The sequence below is a fragment of the Mytilus edulis genome, chromosome 2 (genome assembly GCF_963676685.1).
Source record: "Mytilus edulis chromosome 2, xbMytEdul2.2, whole genome shotgun sequence".
NCBI classification, from domain to species: domain Eukaryota; kingdom Metazoa; phylum Mollusca; class Bivalvia; order Mytilida; family Mytilidae; genus Mytilus; species Mytilus edulis.
In genome coordinates, this window is record NC_092345.1 from 82506105 (window position 1) to 82524032 (window position 17928).

At 32.1% G+C, this 17928-nt stretch overlaps 2 protein-coding genes across 2 annotated transcripts; one reads left to right on the plus strand and one right to left on the minus strand.

The window, feature by feature from the left end:
- Positions 1-4925: 4925 nt before the first annotated feature.
- On the minus strand, positions 4926-6544 carry LOC139513145 (acetylcholine receptor subunit alpha-1-A-like). The gene has a single exon (XM_071301406.1). It carries the CDS (start codon positions 6479-6481, stop codon positions 5219-5221), a length of 1263 nt encoding a protein of 420 aa, XP_071157507.1. The 5' UTR covers positions 6482-6544; the 3' UTR covers positions 4926-5218.
- Positions 6545-15008: 8464 nt separating this feature from the next.
- On the plus strand, positions 15009-16342 carry LOC139510697 (acetylcholine receptor subunit alpha-like). The gene has a single exon (XM_071297236.1). The coding sequence runs from the start codon at positions 15022-15024 to the stop codon at positions 16234-16236; it is 1215 nt and encodes a 404-aa protein (XP_071153337.1). The 5' UTR covers positions 15009-15021; the 3' UTR covers positions 16237-16342.
- The last annotated feature ends 1586 nt before the right edge of the window (positions 16343-17928 follow it).

Here is a 17928-nt window from a genome sequence, read left to right on the forward strand (position 1 = left end):
TTAGTATTTTTAATGTTTTGTCATTTGGTCTACATCTTACTGGTCTGAACACTTTGTTTCGACAGGAGCGGATGTGGCAGGTATCAGGTATTGCTTGATCATACGATGTGTTGAGATTGAGGAGGGAATGTGTTCCTATTAACTTGTCAATACATTAAGGGGTATTTTAAAAACTCAGAAATGAAGCCATTCGACACAGTTTGGAGAAACGGCCTATGGTTTAAGATGGCATTGAATCACATTGATGGAAAAATGCATACAGTAATACATAGTATGTACAACAATATAAAATCACGAGTTATATACAATAATCAAAAATCCGATTTTTTTCGTTGTAACACTGGAGTTAGACAAGGGGAAAATCTTTCTCCTCTATTATTCTCTTTATATATCAATGACCTCACTGATTTTTTGCTATCACATAATGTGAAAGGTTTCTCATCAATATCGAACTCCCTTGAAACTAACCTCAATATCTATTTAAAGCTGTTTATTTTATTATATGCCGATGATACTGTTCTAATGTCAGAAACAAAGGAAGACCTTCAAATGCAATTAAATTGCTTCAGTGAATATTGTGATACTTGGAAACTTAAAGTAAATACATCTAAGACTAAAGTTTTAATTTTCTCTAAAGGAAGACAGCCTAATAATATTAATTTGATTAATGAAGAAAATGAAATTGAAATAGTGAAAGAATTTAACTACATTGGACTATTGTAACCAGATCTGGATCCTTCAATAAAGCAAAGAAAAGACTATCAGAAAAAGCAGCAAAAGCTATGTACAACGTTATTAAAAGAGGGAAGCAGTGTAATTTATCAATTGAATGCCGATTAGAGTTATTTGACAAACTGGTGAAACCAATTCTTTTATACGGATGTGAAGTATGGGGATATGGAAAAAATGACATTATTGAACAAGTTCACCTCAAATTTTTAAAGCATTTACTACACCTCAAGAGATCTACCCCAAGCATGATTGTGTACGGTGAAACTGGACGATATCTATCGAAAATAAGCATTAAATATCGAATGATATCATATTGGTGCAGGCTGCTTATAGATGAAAATAAGTTATCATCAATCTTATATAAATTTTTATATTTTCGATATCACACAAACAATGATGATATTTTATGGATAAAGAACATTAAAAATATATTGGACAATGCCGGATTTAACTTATTTTATGTGCAAAATAAAGACCTTACCAAATGGTTACCAAATAGTATCAAACTAAGATTAATTGACCAGTTTAAACAAATTTGGAATTCAGCTATTCAGAACACATCAAAATGCATTACTTATAGGCTCTTTAAGTCTGTCCCAAGTCAGGAGTCTCTGGCCTTTGTTAGTCCTGTATCATTTTAATTTTAGTTTCTTGTGTACAATTTGAAAATTAGTATGGCGTTCATTACCACTGAACTAGTATATATTTGTTTAGGGGCAAGCTGAAGGACGCCTCCGGGTGCGGGAGTTTCTCGCTACATTGAAGACCTGTTGGTGACCTTCTGCTGTTGTTTTTTTCTATGGTCGGGTTGTTGTCTCTTTGGCACATTCCCCATTTCCATTCTCAATTTTATTTATTATCTTTAAGGAAAACTTTGAATTTGAGAATTATTTCAACATCATAAACGATTGAGATATATATACACTTTGTAAATTCCGAACATCAAATCATTCACTGCCTATAGAAAAGGGGAGATGGCATAACATTGACAGAAGTGATAGAAAATGTCCAATATGTACGAAAAGAGATATCGGAGACAACTATCGCTATATTTTTGTTTGCCCGGCTTTACAAGATGAAAGAAGAAGATTTATTACACTGTTTAATTCAAAACAATCAAAGACACTAAGAGACCTCTGCAATTTTATACGATAAAATTGAGAATGGAAATGGGGAATGTGCCAAAGAGACAACAACCCGACCATATAAAAAAACAACAGCAGGAGGTCACCAACAGGTCTTCAATGTAGCGAGAAATTCCCGCCCCGGAGGCGTCCTTTAACTGGCCCCTAAACAAATATATACTAGTTCAGTGATAATGAATGCCATACTAATTTCCAAATTGTACACAAGAAACTAAAATTAAAATAATACAAGACTAACAAAGGCCAGAGGCTCTTGACTTGGGACAGGCGCAAAAATGCGGCGGGGTTAAACATGTTTGTGAGATCTCAACCCTCCCTCTATACCTCTAGCCAATGTAGAAAAGTAAACGCATAACAATACGTACATTAAAATTCAGTTCAAAAGAAGTCCGTGTCTGATGTCAGAAGATGTAACCAAAGAAAATAAACAAAAATGACAATAATACATAAATAACAACAGACTACTAGCAGTTAACTGACATGCCAGCTCCAGACTTCAATTAAACTGACTGAAAGATTATGATTTCATCATATGAACATCAGGCACAATCCTTCCTGTTAGGGGTTTAGTATCATACCATCATAACATATATGAGAAGAAAATAACCCGTGTCATGCCAATTTGTTTAGTTCCGATGCAAAGACCCTATAAGTGAATCAATATTAACGCCAACATATGCAATCTTTAATGACCTGACAACAGTATCGTAACTATATCCCTTCTTAATAAGTCTATTCAAAGGTTTTGTTAGTTTTTGAGGTGAATACTGACACCTTTGTGCTTTATAAAGAATATGTCCATACAAAATTGGATGTGAAATACCTGAACGTATAAGAAGTCTGCATGTTGACCTGTATTTACGAATGATGTCCTTATACCGATGATAAAATTTAGTAAATGTTTTGACTAGTTTGTGATATCGAAAACCCTGGCGTAATAATTTTTCAGTAATACATAAATTTCTTAGTATTAATACTAAGCTTACTGCTTCTTAACAACCATAATTTATTTATCATACTTATACACAGAAAGTATTTCTTTATACAATTTTAGCTTTTACATTTGACTGTATAAGTATATATATATTCTTTTATATGTTATCTGATCCGAAATTTTATGCATTTTTATTTTTGTTATTATGTATATTATTTTTTTTTTAACTTCTCTGTAACCTTTGTACTTACATGGTTTTATGAGAATAAACTATCTATCTATTAAACATAATATTATATAGGAATAAATAAAAAATTTGTCCCTTGTTTTTTATCACTTTATAATTATTCAAAAGTATGCTTGTCATTAGATTGAAAATAATTTTAGTACAACAAATGTATAATGTCTAATTATTAGCAAAATTTTGCTAATGAGATAATCATGATAATATACATGTAATAATGACATTGTCCCTAGGCTGTTTTATTACACATTTAGTCTGATTAATTGCCATTTGTCTTTAAAGCTGATAATTTTTATTTCTATAATCCTTTTGTGTTTACTTACTTGACAAAATGATTGTGTGCAGTGATTTAAAATTCTAAATGAACTGTCTTAGAAAGATTTACACATTTTTTTAACCATACATACATGTATTGATGGTATTTACAAACATGTTATCACTCTATGTAGATAAAGATCTTTCTTAAAAACTAAACAACACCAATATGTGAGTCATTTTTTTTAAAGTTAAAAGACTATTTATCAAACATTTCTGTGTGTCAAATAAATAATATGTATATCAATAACACAATTTCTTATCATTTACATCATAAAAGTACATGTAATTGAAATGTAATTGAAAAGTTATTTAAGCATTACATGCATTTTTCATTGTAATTAATTAAATTTCCTACATGTAATTACAAAAATGCTCAATTACACATTACATTCAATTACATGGAAAATTACAATGCATTACACTTAATTACCTTTACATTTTCAATTACCCAATCCCTGTGTGGGAGGGACTAAAATTAGCTAAAAGTGTAAGCCTTGGAAAAAAATGCTCGTGTTCATATATCCTACACGTTTTTCTGTTTGGAGAAATTTTAAATGACAGTTAAACGCAAACATTCGAATTGTATTTTTTTTTTTTCATTTTGATTAATCTATAATTTCCAGGAAAGCGCTCTCAATAAAACTATTTTTTGTTTAAACTTAAGAGAGCAACAACATTATAACAGGAAAACGATTAGTCGAGTATCATTTTGATAATCGATACTCGATACTACCGAGCGATACTCGAGTACTCGAGTACTCGTTGACACCCCTAATTATTACTACTTTAATTTCATCAACTAATTTTAAATAGGAAACAACAAATTGTTTGTGTATATTTCAGAGGAGAACATTTATGAGAAATTTAAAGATGGATATAACAGTAATTTCTATAATTTTAGGTAGAGGATAATAATCCTGGCTATAAATTGGATAACTTCTGTATACCTAAACATTATGAAGAGGATCTAAAGAGAGTTTTAGTTCCAGCAGGAAAAATAACGAGATTTGATATCAATCGATATCCAATTCGCACAAGTTGTTATACCTATATCTCTTATGTTTGTCTTTTTTTAGCCATGGCGTTGTCAGTTTATAATCGATCTACGAGTTTAATTGTCCCTCTTATATCTTTTGTCCCTCTTTTATGTCAACACTCTCATTCCGCGAATCGTTGCAATAGTCTTTTGAACATTTTAGTATGACGTCATATGTTCTTTTCCGTTGTCAAAACTAACATTTTCATACTTTTTGTGTGCTTCAAAATGTAATACAAATGACATCATGAATATTGTTCGGTGAAAAGTGTGAGTGTTTTGTATATTATAGAATATGTCCGTTGCCATGGACGAAATGTACATCGTCGTAAATTTTAAAAGGCATCAATGGCATAACGAATAGCCAATTGAAATGTTGTAATAACATCTTATGATACTTGATAAGCCAATCAGATTAACGCAAATTACAGTATCACTTTTTCGTAACACACTTCGTGCGGTGTGATACGAGAAATATCTATTCACGCAAGACATAGATAACAGGCCAGATAATGCTCACGTTAATAATTTTATACACAATAATCAATAAAGTATAACAGATATTTTTTTGGGGGTATTACAAAAAAACATCACAAACTTTTCCTTCGCGACTATATACGCACGAAGAAGACAAACAACAATAAAAAAAACAGTCCTTGTAGCCCGACTTGGAAAAGACACAACATTTGATGGGGTTACACAAGCATGATTGTCGTGCGCACATACCTCTTCTGTTAGCTACCTAAATCATATGCTGCCTTATTCGAATAAACAAAATTAGGTGAAAAGACGAAAACAGCTGTGAATGATTATGAAGTTCCTTGTACAACATCAATGATAAACATCAAATTGGAACCGATAAACATCATCATATAAGATATAACGGAAATGCAATCAAATGTTTTCGAGACATCTTGCCACGTAATTTCTTTTTCATTTCTATGCGAATCGTCAACCTTCTCTTTCCTAAATAAAGCTTCATCTTTATCTTCATGTCTGCCAACCCCAGTACTTTGGCCGTCATGAACTCTGTTTTTAGCTCGACAACAAAGCTGGAATGTAACAATTTTCTTTATCCAATTTGGAATTGGCTCATCTTCCGATTTGAAATAAAATCTAGAGCTCACGATGACGGATCCTACAATTAAACCACTCATCATGAAATCAATCATAAGAAATACACAAATTGCAGAAATTCTCGGTAAAGCGGTGGCCGGAAGTAGCTCTTGTGCTATAGTTAGATATAATACAACAGCCAATAAAAGAGTTACCGCAAATCCAATCCTTTCTCCAGAGTCAGTTGGCAGGAGAAAGACACCAATGTTCAAAAGAACAAGAAAAACACACGGAAGTATTAAAGTCATCGTTAAGTACAGTGGACGTCTTTTGAAGTAGAATGTGAAATTTGTCATTGGTGTTCCTGTGGTATCTACTGTAACAGATGTATTACTTAGTTCCCATTCACTATTTATAGAATAAAAAGATGTCTGAATTGTTGAATTAAGAGCGTTAAACATAATGTCTTGAGCGGCATGTCCCCATGTTATTATAATCAAAGTACATTTTTGAGTATCAAAAGGAAAGTACGTTATATCGAAGCTGCAAGTGAACTTCAAATTTTGTCCCGGAAGCCATGTAACATGTCCATTATAATGCACATACAAGGGTAATTCATCCATTCCAAACATTGCCATTTCTTGTGCACTATTTGAGTTTATCAGAGGAGGTTTCCAAATAACATTTTCAGGTAAAACAATATACTCTGCATTACCGTGATCGGCAGGGATCCATGCCATATTATTATCTGTCCATTGAATGTTAAAATAACCAGTTATAGAAACTGTTCCATCTACTTCATTAACATCCTGCAAATTTAGTAAATAAAAGTCTATAGATATTACTGTAGAACTGCTTAAATCTACCTCAGGTCTTAAGTGCTTGTTATGTCCTGAGGTAAGTGTTGTGTACAAAGAATCCATATCCACAAAAGATGTTGCATCGGTAAGAGAAAGAAAACATACACATAGAATTACAAATTTACAACCAGCTTTTCGATTATTACTGAACTCCATGGTATATCAATTGATATTTATTATAATTGCTTTTCCAGTGCTACCTTCAACTTTTAAAAGTTCATCTAAGTAGTTCTTTCGCAATAGTAGTTAACGTTGATAATAATTTAAAAGAATACAAGTGTATAATGCATTTAATTAAGTTAATGACCCCGTGTTTGCGTAGCATTAAACAATTACTATAGATAGCAAAATCTATTCGAACTTAACGGAGCTTTTAAATAAATTCTGAGCGACAACTTAATCTGAATGTATGTGATATTTGATAGAGTCATTTGTCATATAGACAACGTCATTCGATTCGTCAAAAAACAGGAACCGTTTGAAACTAAGTGTTTGGTTTGAAATTTGATCGCAAAATAAATGATAATCTGAATAGCAGTAACTACAATACAATAAAACAAATTATATCACTTAAATTTTTCGTGGAACAAATAATATTTTGATAATTCTGTCTCATTTTTAGCTCACCTAGCCCAAAGTGCCAAGTGAGCTTTTTCCATCACTTTGCGTCCGGCGTCCGGCGTCCGGCGTCCGGCGTCCGGCGTCGTTAACTTTTACAAAAACCTTCTCCTCTAAAAATACTGGGCCAAATTAAACCAAACTTGGCCACAATCATCCTTGGTGTATCTAGTTTTAAAAATGTGTCCGATGACCCGGCCAACCAACCAAGATGGCCTCCATGGCTAAAAGTAGATCATAGGGGTAAAATGCATTTTTTTGCCTTATAACTCAAAAACCAAAGCATTTAGAGCAAATCTGACATGGGTAAAATTATTTATCAGGTCAAGATCTATCTGCCCTGAAATTTTCAGATGAATCGAACAACCCGTTGTTGGGTTGCTGCCCCTAAATTGGTAATTTTAAGGAAATTTTACTGTTTTGGGTTATTATCTTGAATATTATTATAGATAGAGATAAACTGTAAACAGCAATAATGTTCAGCAAAGTAAGATTTACAAATAAGTCTACATGACCGAAATGGTCAGTTGACCCCTTTACACAGCTACTTTTTCATAGGTACTATTTCTGTACTAAACATTTGTAGTACTGGAAATTTACTTTTAATATTTAGTACTATTTTTTTACTTTAAAAATATTGTAATATTTAGGTACTTGTATTTTACAGTACTTGATTTGTACTAAATATTTTGGTACAAAAATAATACAATATTCCATGTTTGAAAATCATAATTTAAAGAGATTTGAAATAAGAAAAACTTTCAAAATGCTGAAAATGTAACGGTAGTAACCAAAAATCTAAAGTACTTAAATTTCAAGTACAAATTAAGTACTGTAAAAAACAGGTACCTAAATATTACAATAATTTTAAAGTAACAAAATAGTACTGAATATTAAAAGTAAATTTTCAGTACTACATATTTTTAGTACAGAAATCTGACTGGGTAAAATTGTTAATCAGGTCAAGATCTATCTGCCCTTAAATTTTCAGATGAATCGGACAACCTGTTGTTGGGTTGCTGCCCCTAAATTGGTAATTTTAAGGAAATTTTACTGTTTTGGGTTATTATCTTGAATATTATTATAGATAGAAATAAACTTTAAACAGCAATAATGTACAGCAAAGTAAGATTTACAAATAAGTCAAATGACTGATATGGTCAATTGACCCCCTAAGGAGTTATTGTCCTTTATAGTCAATTTTTAACCATTTTTATAAAATTTGTAAATTTTTACTAACATTTTCCACTGAAACTACTGGGCCAAGTTCATTATAGATAGAGATATCTGTAAGCAGCAAGAATGTTCAGTAAAGTAAGTAAGTACAAACACATCACCATCACCAAAACACATTTTTTTCATGAATCCATCTGGTTCCTTTGTTTAATATTCACATAGACCAAGGTGAGCGACACAGGCTCTTTAGAGCCTTTAGTATATATTTGCTTTTGCTACTAGACGGTAAGCAAACAAACATCAATGAATAAATATTTATATAATTTAAAAATTTTACTAAGAAATATTGACATGAAACGAAACTCGGAAAACGTACAAATTAATTGAGTGATGTTTGAAATTGACAGCCACAGGACAGTAACACGACAAAAAATCGTAGAGCAAACAAGGTGTATATGTCCAATTTTCCTCCCACGACACACGACAGCGCCACGATGCTCAAAATATCGTGCGACTGTCGTGCGAATGTCGTAAGACGATCACAGATGACCCGCGATTTGACCAAATTTTATGTCGTGGCGCTGCATATATGTGTCGTGGGTTCGTTGTGACCAGGGCTTTACTGCACGAGATGCGTATTTCGACAAATAATGTCTCTTCATTGATTCTCGAGGACAAAGTATTTGGACATTCAAAATCTAATACAAGCGTTTCTTGGAATTGATATTACAAAAACTGACATCATGTATAACCAAACTTAGACAAAAATTCAGAGATCTGCATTTCCTTGGTTTCAAAAAAGTTAAATCGCAAAATACTAAACTTTAAAAAAAAAATCAAAACGAAAAGTCCCTATTAAACCAAATTGCAAAATCAAAACCTGAAACACATCAAACGAATAGATAACAACTGTCATAATCCTAAGATGGTATATACAGGCATTTTATCATGTAAAAAATGGTGGATTAAACAGGGTTTAATAGCTAGCTTAACCTCTTACTTGTATGAGAGTCGCATAAAGATCCATTATATTGACAACGATGTATGAACAAAACAAACAGACATAATAGGTAAAAATGGGTAACAAATGGGAACAGCAGTTAACATTGTACTATTATATTATCCACTATTTAAAAAATACGTAAACAAATATTTACCATGGCACATTAATATCATGACGGGATGTATAAGTACAAAGCTACGTCATTTGTAACAAAGAAAACCAAAAAGTCATATAGACACGCCATTTCTTTCGTTTTTCAATACATATTTCACAAAAATAATTCGTATTTTCTGGTAAACATCGAAGTACTGAACTACTGGGCCGAGGATACATTTGAAGACCTACAGTCATGATTATACTAAACGATGCCAATTAAAAAATAGTGCTTCTTTACAGAGGGTCCAAGATTACAAATAAACAATCAATGTATATCGATCTCATTCATATTGATCAAAATAAATTTGAATTGACTAGTAAATGCAGGAGTTACAATTAAAAGTTTGAAAGGTTATTTAATGTACACTTGGGATTTTAAATATTTCATATCTGTTGTCTTTTGTTCAGGTAGTTCAATATCCGTGCAAATATTTCATTATTATTTAGGATAAGGTTTGACAAGTTATACAATTACTAATCGAGAGAGGTTTAACCGGAAGGATATTTTGAATATAGAAATTTTCATTCTTCTTCCATGTTCAAGAATATTTGACATTTCCAAGCGAGATAACCCAAAGGAGTAGGTCCGGTAAGGGCCGATTTTGGCCTCAAATTTCAGGTTTATCTAACGAAAGATTTTTGGCACTTTTTAAACACTTAAGTGTCTATTTCAATTGATTCAATTAGTTTATGTGACAGATTTTAACTGATTAAGTCATTAAAAACCCTCCGATTCAAGCTAAAATATAAAAAATCTATCAAATATGCATAAAATCGTCACTTTTCAGATGGTTTTTGTCAAAAATGAAAGTGGCCGCATCCGTGTTCATCCTTAACCTTTATATATGTTATGTATTATCATCAAATGCAACTTACATTTCAATATTATGAATGAACACGAATGCGGCCACTTTCATTTAAGACGGAAACTGTCTAAAATCTAACTAAAATGCTAAAATTGTGACTATTTCAGTAATTTAGCATGACTTCATGATGTTAGTACCCGATATATGTGCATTGTAGTGTCAAAAACATCCCATATTTGTGTGACAGAAACATTCAACTTTCCAATAAATAACTAAAAAATTACATTTTCACAATTTTGCAAAACTGCTTTATTTTGGGGCCAAAATGGGGTCTTACTGAACCTACTCCTTTATTAAAGATTGTTTTTTTATAAAAAAAACCTCTGATAGTTCTAAATTGCTCACCGAGATATAATTTATTATAACACGTGATATCTCGTATGTGTATTTTAATTAAGTCTTCATAATTCTGGTAAATTGACATAACCTCGGTTTTGAATGTATCTGAGTTATTCTATTGTTCATTTTTTTTATCGAATTATATCATGGTCATGCACGGTATATCAAATTCATAAACAAAATACGTAATCTTGATACATTTTTCTGTATCAAATCTCTTAAAATTCGATAGAACTTTCAATAACAATTACAACTTTTTAATTCTAAATGATGAAATTGGGCAAAACAGAAACTTTTATAAAGTCAACCTTTCTATTATGTCGATCCATTTGTATACTGTACATACGACATCTGTCGAACGGAGGTTTGCAGTATGCATTTCAAAATGCAGTTGACAACAGAAAACATTGATTTAAAAAAGAAATGTCTTGATAAATTGATTGTTTCATCATTTTTCAATCTTATCTGCTATGTCTGCGACGATAAATGGAATTTTTATGATTTTTGTAAAGTCAAAGGTACAATAACGGTAACCACAATAGAAACATAGGGGGAATTAAAATGGCCAATGACAACAGTAAACGCTGACTTAAAATTATTATTTTTTTAAGAATCATATTTGGAAATCCTTCTAAAATTTCACTTGCTATGGACGTTTAAGGTAAAAAAAGATATATTGCAAATTATAACAGGGTATAAGTGTTTCCCGTTTAAATCAAGGATAACTATTTATACGATTTGTCAATGACATATAATGTAAAAAATTAAATGTCCTTCGTTCTTGTGTATGATCGCTCCAGATCAAGAAAAAAAAACATGAATAATGAGGACCTCAGGTGCAGGTATAACACTAAATAATTCTGTTTTAAGGAGTAATCTCGGTTATTCATATAATTGTGTGCCGTACCATGCTCATTATCGGAATATCTCACACACACCAGCATCACGAATACTACAGGAAAACACGTTCTTGGGTAATGCCAAAATGACAAACATTTTACTATCTCGACTGTTGTTACCAATGCTATTTGATTCAGTCTCTTAGAATATGACATGACATGTAAATGATAGGATATATAACTAAGTAAACATTGTTTATCATCAGTCTTCGTTCATTGATAAAAAGTCTTTTGTCTCCATATTCAATTAATATATGTTCTTATTAATTCAAATGATCTTTTATTCACTTTTAATATACTCTTCCTTCATTAGTTAATACAAAAAAAAAACCTAAAAGAAAGAATATGTACAGTTGGTCAACTAACATCCATCTAACATTATTACCGATTTCGTCATGAATCTGGTGGCTACATTTAAGCTGGATATATACAAGATACGTATCGTGTGAACCACCTGGTCTTGATTTGAGAGTCATTGATGAGGTGTTTTTTTTAGGTTAAACGCGCGTCTGGCTAAAAAATTCAATCCTGGTATCTATGATGAGTTTATTAACAACCACTTGGTCGATGTCACTGCTGGTGGAGTTTTAATTCCCAGAGGGTATCACCAGCCCAGTAGTGAGCACTCATGTGTTGACTTGAGTTATCATTGATATGTTCATAATTATAAATTAGCTGTTATTAAAACTGATTTTTTGAAATACTAAAGCTTTTCTACCCCAGGAATAGATTACCTTAGCTGTGTTTGGCAAAACTTTTAGAAATTTTTGGTCGTCAATGCTCTTCAACTTCGTACTTAATTTTGTTTTTAACATATTTTTATTCGAGCGTCACTGATGAGTCTTTTGTAGACGAAACGCAAGTCTGACGCAAATAAAAAATTTCAATCCTAGTATCTATGTTGAGTTTATTTAATACATACTAGCTAGTTCGAATTCACCCCAAGTGTGTGTGTTATTTATTATGTGTATCAAGTTTATATGAAAAAAAAAGATTTTGTATGACTGCCAATTATACAACTATCTACCGAAGTTCAAATCAATTGGATGTAGGCAACCGTACGGCTTCATGAATGAGAAAAACACATATCGAATAGTCGGCTATAAAAGGCCTGACATATTAAATATTAAACAATTCAATTGAGGAAACCAACGGCCTAATTTCTAACAACACAATTACCAATATATACTTAACAACATAAGTACAAATGAAATTTTAAAATTATTATATATCATGTATATGGTCAAATGTGGTGTATAAATGTATTACTAAATATACGTCTATTAAAACGTTTAAACCCACTGCATTTGTTTGTACCTGTCCTTAGTCAGGAACCTGATGTTCAGTGGTTGTCGTTTGTTGATGTGGCATATAAGTGTTTCTGTTTTCTTGGTTTTTTGCATAGATTAGACCGTTGGTTTTCGTGTTTGAATGGTTTTATACTACTCTTTGTTTTAGGGGGGGGGGGGGGGGGGAATTTATAGCTTGCGTTTGGTCGAAGATTAGGCTTCGTGTTGAACTTCATGCTTTACTTTTAAAAATTATGACTTGGATGGAGAGTTGTCTCATTGGCACTCATACTACATCTTCTAATATCTATCTAAAAATAAGTAGTCCAAGCAGGACTATACCATTATAGTGATTTTTCATTGGAACATCACTTATATAAATCAGGACATTTATTTTGTTTAAAAAAAAGAAAATGTTGCTATAAAGACATTGATTAACTTATTCATGCTTTTTTTTATTTGAAAAAAGTAAAATGACAAAAAAACTGAACTCAGAGGAAAATCCAATCGGAAAGTCCATAATCACATGGCAAAATCAAATGACAAAACACTTCAAAAACGAATGATACATTCCCTATAATATTTGCAAAATTTGACAAGTTTTCAAAACATTTTATCTTGTTTGGCCACAATTGAATCTTCACGTCCTGTTCTTGTAAGACTTGATGATTTTATATATGCTGTGTTGAATTTTGGACCTTTAAAGGGTTTAGGATAAGATATTTTTTACATTCTATCGATTGTACGTGATTAAATGTTGGTTTTGCATTAATCAATTTATACAACTATAACGGTTATTACAATTTCTCCCTTTAGATTTTAACCTAAACATTGTTTTCGTCTAAATTATATGACGTTATACAAATACAGTGCAAATTTACGGAACAAATCATTTAATTCTGTTGATAAACTAATAATAGCATTTTAGTATGAATTAATATCAGGTTTTCAAATATTTATTTAACTTAATTATTCAATTCATTATTAATGAGTACATTAATGATTTTTATCTTTATGATGTAGTCAATGTGAAACGCGCGTCTGGCGTATGTACAAAATTTAGTCCTGGTATCTATGATGAGTTTATTTTCATCATCAGTCATGATTTTTAACCTTATATTAATTTGACTGTCGATTTTTTCCCCTGCTAAAGCTCTGGATGCTACTTGACGAGTGAATGTGAACTCCGCAGATTTTGGCTGTCTTAATTATTAGCGTAGAGTGTTAAAGATGACTTGTTTCCTCTTTTTAACGGAAAAAGAGGCATCGTTTTATTTTTTCCGCTTTGTCTATCATTATGTTTTTGTTATAGGGGACAAAAGATGCAGAAGATACTATGGGTACATTCAAAACTCATAAGTCGAAGACACAGTAACAATACCTTAACAAAAAAATCAATGATGACAAAAAGACAAAAAAGTTCACAAGTAAATATAACGGAAATTGATGAGACTGTCATCAAAGTGAGAGGGTTAGCGCTATAAAACCAGGTTTAATACACCATTTTCTACATTTGAAAATGCCTGTACCAAGTCAGGAATATAAAAGATAAAGATAAAAGATAAAGATATTTTATTTCTAATCATAGGGCTCATAACAAGCATGTAATCACATAAAGTAAAAATAAAAAGCCTTCTCTCCCATTCGCATACACTCACACATACAACTATCGTTCTGATTAAGAATGATTGATTAAACAGTACAACATGTAAATGAAAAATAAAATACAGATAAAAATACAGACACAAATGTATTTTTTTAAGGAGAGTCAGTTACCTACATTGAATATGACAGTTCTTGTCCATTCGTTTTTAATTAAGGTTCATACTCCGTCGGCAAACTTGACATGCAGGATTTTGGTGTATTCTTTTTGTATTCTTTTTGTTATATAACTCCTCCAGCCTCCAGTATTCTACTTTTATTGTTATACATCCTTTGTTTCATTCTTTTTATTTGAACGTTTCTGTTGAAGGCAACGCAATGGAAAGCATTGTTTTCATTTTATGACAGCACATTGAACCGCCTTACAAGTCCCTCTATCTAAATACTCAAATGAATTTCCTGTAGTAAACTTACTTGATCTTTAATCATAAGTTTATTAAAAATGATTACAAAACATTTGTTTAATATATTATATTGATAATGCCCACGTCAGTTTAGGTTATTTAATGAGAACGATTAACTTGAAAAATATAATAAGTTGTTTTCATAGTACTATTATTTTTAATCGAATACACTCGTTATTATACAAACATATCGTTTATAACTAAGCGACAAGGTTTGTAACAAATTCTATTTTAACTTGGAACGTTTAGATATTTGTTTTTTTTCTTTCTCTTTTATCGATATAATGGACATTGCTTGGCTGTTAGTTTTATTATCAGTTCCACAAGTTCTTCAGATAAATGCATCGACATATTCTGAAATCAGCTCTCTTTATCATACATTGACGACTGGATACAATAAATATCTGCGACCTCAATCGGATTATTCGGAAGCAGCACACCTCTACATCTCAATGAATATACTAAATCTAAAGGAAATAAATGCTGTTGAAGGAACTGTTACAATATCCGTGTATTTCACTTTACAGTGGGACGACTTCAACTTGAAATGGACGCCAAGTAGCTTCAACAACACAGAGTATGTAGTTTTACCAACAGACCAAGTCTGGAAACCACCACTTATTAATTCCAATACCGCTAAGGAATTCAGCATGTTTGGCAATACAAATTCATATGTTATAATACATAACAGTGGAATAGTCACTTGGCAGCCTGGCCATCAGTTGGAATTCTCATGTAATATAGACACGACATATTTTCCCTTCGACACACAGAAATGTACACTGGATGTAATAACTTGGGGGTACAATATGGGTGATATTTATTTCACACCAACCCGTTCAAATATAGATACAATACATTATGTTGAGAACAGTGAATGGGATATGACATTTACTTCCGTTGTATCAGAAGATGGTCCGCCTCCAACCACAAAATTTACAATGCATTTAAAGCGTCGTCCATTATATTTGATCATTAATTTGATATTTCCAGTAATTCTATTAGCACTTCTTAATATAACAGTATTTCTTTTGCCACAAGATTCTGGGGAACGTGTTGGATTCGCAATCACTCTGCTGCTTTCTATTGTTGTATTTTTAACCATTGCGCAAGGACTTCTTCCAGCAACTGCGCAACCAAGACTCTCCGCTGTTTGCATAGTGCTAATCTTGAATATGGTAATGAGTGGTATGATAACTGTGTCTGTTATTGTAAGCGGGTGGATTTATTACAAGCCAGAAGATTATGATGTACCAAACTGGATTCAAAAAGTTATTCGCTTTAAACTGTACCATCGACCCACTAATACAAACCAGGTACATGTGATAAATGTTCAAAATGAAAAGACAATAGACAAACCACTATTCGACGGAAATGAATCAAAAGTTACTTGGCATATGGTCGCTAAATACTATGACAGGATTTCGCTCATATTTTATGTTATTTGTTTTGTGTGCGGACATGTCTCTTACGCTATTGATATTGTAAAAGGAGAATGATTTTATCAATAATTTTTTTCTGTCGTTTTAAACTGAAAATAATTTGAGGTATTACTTAAGAATGTCAATTTACGAAAACGTTTACCTAAACGTTTTATAACTTGGCCTGTGTACTAAAACATGCTATATTTTGTATATTTTTTTCAAACTGTAATATAAATCATGTATAATATTAAATTAATAATCCAACCGTTAAGTGAGATCGAAAATAATATAATGTGATCATTACCTTGAATATTATCGTAAAGGCACTGACAATGATCGATTCGGAAAGAAAATATTGCGACTTTCATTTTAAGATAATGCACATAGTTGTAACTACCAAACACTGTGAATAAAATGTTATGTTAGTAGACGTCATTCAAACAACAGCACAAACAATACCATACTAATTTACATACATTTTTGTCTTACTTTTAGACATTAGCAGGTAGGCTTTGAACAAAAGACATGTGTCCAAAATAAATTTGTCAAAATGTAAAATTTCCCAAACCTCTTAAGAATTAGTCGAAGAAACATTGTCAAAACTGATGCCATAAACAAAAATTTCTTGAAAAGCATTAAGACATCGTCAGTGATATTGGCTGGCGAGGTTCCAGTCTTTATACGGACGCGCTATTTTGCAACTGGGATAAATTAGCTTTTTTGGGTTCTCACGCCTTCCCGTCATCACCATATATTGACAGTAGTGATGATGTCGGTAGTCTTTATACAGACGCACTAAAAGACCCAAGACCACAATTAATGACCCCGCTTTTCGTTGTTCACGAATATAGTTCCCTTTAATTATAGTGTATTTTGTCTTTATTTTTTTTTCTTTCCCTTTCTTATTCATTTCTTAGTTTTTCTGGGATGGAAATGAAAGAAGAGAGCTGAAATAAACTTTTAGATGTTTTATTTTAACTGATTTTAATAAGGAAAGAGTGATTAGGCCAGGTGCAAAAAGGTAATATTTACACTTTTCGGATCATCTCTTGACTTGCCTATAGGGGTATGGATGTGTATTGGCCAAATTTGTATGATGTTTTTTGGACTTACATTACACACACACAAAAATAGACAAAAAGAATAGGCAAAACTGTTTTAATGCGAAAAAACGTTATAAAGAAATGATAGAGGAATTAATTGTGGTCTCGGGCCAAAAGAGGGGCGAAAGATACCAGAGGGACAGTCAAACTCATGGATTGAAAATAAACTGACAACGACATGGCTAAAATATAAAAAAGACAAACAGACAAATAATAGTACACAAGAAACAACATGGAAAACTAAAGACTAAGCAACACGAACCCCACCAAAAACCGGGGGTGATCTCAGGTGCTCCGGAAGGGTAAGCAGATTCTGCACCCGTCGTGTAACTTATGTTATTACAAATTCGGTAAATAGTCTAATTCGGTATTTCACATAATATCCAGCAGGAACATACAACTGTTTTGGTACTAAACCCTTCACACTATCACAAGATATCGACAGTGATGACGACTCACGACTCACGACTCACGAGGTTCTTGTATTTATACAGACTCTCTATTATGCAGCAGGGATATACTAGCTTGGATCTCTACCCTTCCCATCACTATTACAAGATATCGACAGTAATGATGACTGGTGAGGTTCCTAGCTTTAAAATGAAACACTATTATGTTGCGGGGATATTCTAGCTTGTTGGATACTTACCACTCCCCATCATCA